The sequence below is a fragment of the Microtus ochrogaster genome, chromosome 5 (genome assembly GCF_000317375.1).
Source record: "Microtus ochrogaster isolate Prairie Vole_2 chromosome 5, MicOch1.0, whole genome shotgun sequence".
Classification (NCBI taxonomy): Eukaryota; Metazoa; Chordata; class Mammalia; order Rodentia; family Cricetidae; genus Microtus; species Microtus ochrogaster.
In genome coordinates this window covers 81053841-81056087 of record NC_022012.1, presented here as the reverse complement: position 1 = coordinate 81056087, position 2247 = coordinate 81053841, and the positions used below count along the sequence as shown (strand labels likewise).

General features: G+C 49.8%; 1 protein-coding gene across 3 annotated transcripts in view; it reads left to right on the top strand.

The window, feature by feature from the left end:
* Positions 1 to 2247, top strand: part of Bsn (bassoon presynaptic cytomatrix protein) — an 88254-nt gene that overhangs the window by 43758 nt on the left and 42249 nt on the right. For 2 of the 3 annotated variants that reach the window (XM_013346521.2, XM_005347889.2), the window contains exon 2: positions 1017 to 1434. In XM_013346521.2, the coding sequence (XP_013201975.1) occupies positions 1017 to 1434 (418 nt within the window). The remainder of the gene's footprint in view (positions 1 to 1016; positions 1435 to 2247) is intronic. The other variant, XM_005347890.2, reaches the window with a different exon arrangement.

Here is a 2247-nt window from a genome sequence, read left to right as displayed (position 1 = left end):
AGAGACAGAGAGACAGAGAGAGCGAGCAAGAGAGAGCTTTTAATTTTTTAATTGCGGGGCTTGCTTACAGTTTCAGAGGTTTAGTCCAATGTCATGGCAGGGGTCATGTTGGCTGGGAGGCAGGTGCTGGAGAAGCAGTTGAGAGCTACATCCTGATCTGTAGGCAGAGAGAGAGAGAAACTGGGCATGACATGGGTTCTGAAACCCCAAAGCTCAGCCTCAGGGACACACTTCCTCCAACAAGGCCACACCTCCTAATCCTTCTCATCCTTTCAAATAGTGCCACTCCCTGGTGACTAAGCATTCAAATCTATGAGGCTTTGTGGCCATTCTTATTCAGTCCACCACATTGGTTAAGAGCACTGGCTGCTTTTCCAGAGGACCTGGGCTTCATTCCTAGAATCCACATGGCTGCTCACAACCAGGGGATCCAATGCCCTTTTTCGGCCTCTGTGGGCAGTGCCTGCAAGTGGTGCACAGACATACACATGCAGGCAGAATACTGTAAACATGAATAAAAATAAAGCTTAAATGTGCAGTCCCTGGCTGGGGTGCAGCTTCGCTGATAGACTACCTGCCTAACATGCACAAAGCCCTGAGTTTCATCCCCAGAACTTATAAATTGGCTATGGTGGTGCCTGCCTGTAATTCCAGCACTTTAGAAGTGGAGGCAGGGAAATCAGAAGTTCAAGGTAATCCTTAGCTACAGAACTAATCCAAGGCCAGCTGGGCTCCAGGAGACCGCGTGTCCAACAAGTCCAGCCCGTGTGAGCTTACTAACTAGAAGCTGCTCTTTCCCAACGCCTGAAAGGGCAGTCCTGTCCATCTGCCGTGTGGCCTGATGCTAAGAAGCTTGTCAGGGCTTCAGCACGGGTACAGTAAATGGTGACTGTGATGATGTCACTGTGCAAGAGAAAGAGGACAGTGATGGAGCTTAGGGCCACTCTAGGTTGGAGAGCTATGTAAGCTACTTCTACACGATGTGTCTCTAACGGTCATTTTCAATGTCATTTCAGTGTTTCACGGAGACTGGACCCCAAGGAGCCCCTGGGTAGCCAGAGAGCAACTTCTCCAACCCCAAAGCAAGCTTCTGCTGCTTCTGCTACTGCTCCAGGCCGAGAAAGCCCCCGAGAGACGAGGGCTCAAGGCCCACCAGGCCAGGAAGCTGATGGTCCCCGCAGGACACTACAGGTAGACAGCAGGACACAGAGATCAGGACGGTCCCCCTCAGTGTCACCAGACAGAGGCAGCACTCCCACATCCCCCTACTCTGTCCCCCAGATCGCTCCCCTCCCCAGCAGCACCCTATGTCCTATATGCAAGACCTCGGACCTCACGTCGACCTCCAGCCAGCCAAACTTCAACACCTGCACCCAGTGTCACAACAAGGTCTGCAACCAATGTGGGTTCAACCCCAACCCTCATCTTACCCAGGTAACTACCTTCTTTCTGCTTCACCAGCCTTTCACCATTGCCTCATGAGCATCTCTCCTCTGGCTCCTTTCTTTCTCTTTCTCACAGCCCTGACCATGGCTGTTTTCCTTAGTCACCAGTGCCTGTGTACCCCGATGATGGGGGTGGTAATGGTGGTGGTGGTACCAGATCCAAGATGTGGAATCAGATGACAAGGTCTGGCGCCAGGTCTCCTGAGAGATTCTTGTTCCCTAAAATCTTAAAAAGGACTGGAGCAAAAGCTTAGCAATTAAGAGTACCATCTGCTCTTCCAGAGAATTGAGGTTCAATTCTTAGCACCCACAAGATGACTTACAACAATCTGTAACTCCAGTCCTGGGGATCCGATGCCTTCTCCACTCAGGATGCACAGAGACATACATTCAAGAAAACCCTTTATAAAAATAAAAATACTTCTGGCAGTGGTGGTGCATGTCTTTAATCCCAGCACTCATGAGGAAGAGGCAGAGGATTTCTGAATTTGAGGCCAGCCTGGTCTAGAGAGTGAGTTCCAGGACAGCCAGGGATACACAGAGAAACCCTGTGACCCTGTGTCAAAATAAATAAACAAAACCCCCACAAACTTAGAGGTTTTTTTTACCTGGTTTAATTTTAACCTAAAAAAAAAAGATTTTAGAGAGGGCAAAAGGAAATCTTAAGGACAACTTCTCCCAATGGTTATGCCATTAGAGATGACCAAATGCCTCCAGAGGAGTCAGGGTCCCCTATCCTGAGCCTGCCTCTCTTTGCTAGCCTGGAGAGGAATGCTGGTGGGAGCAGCAGACTTCTAGGAGG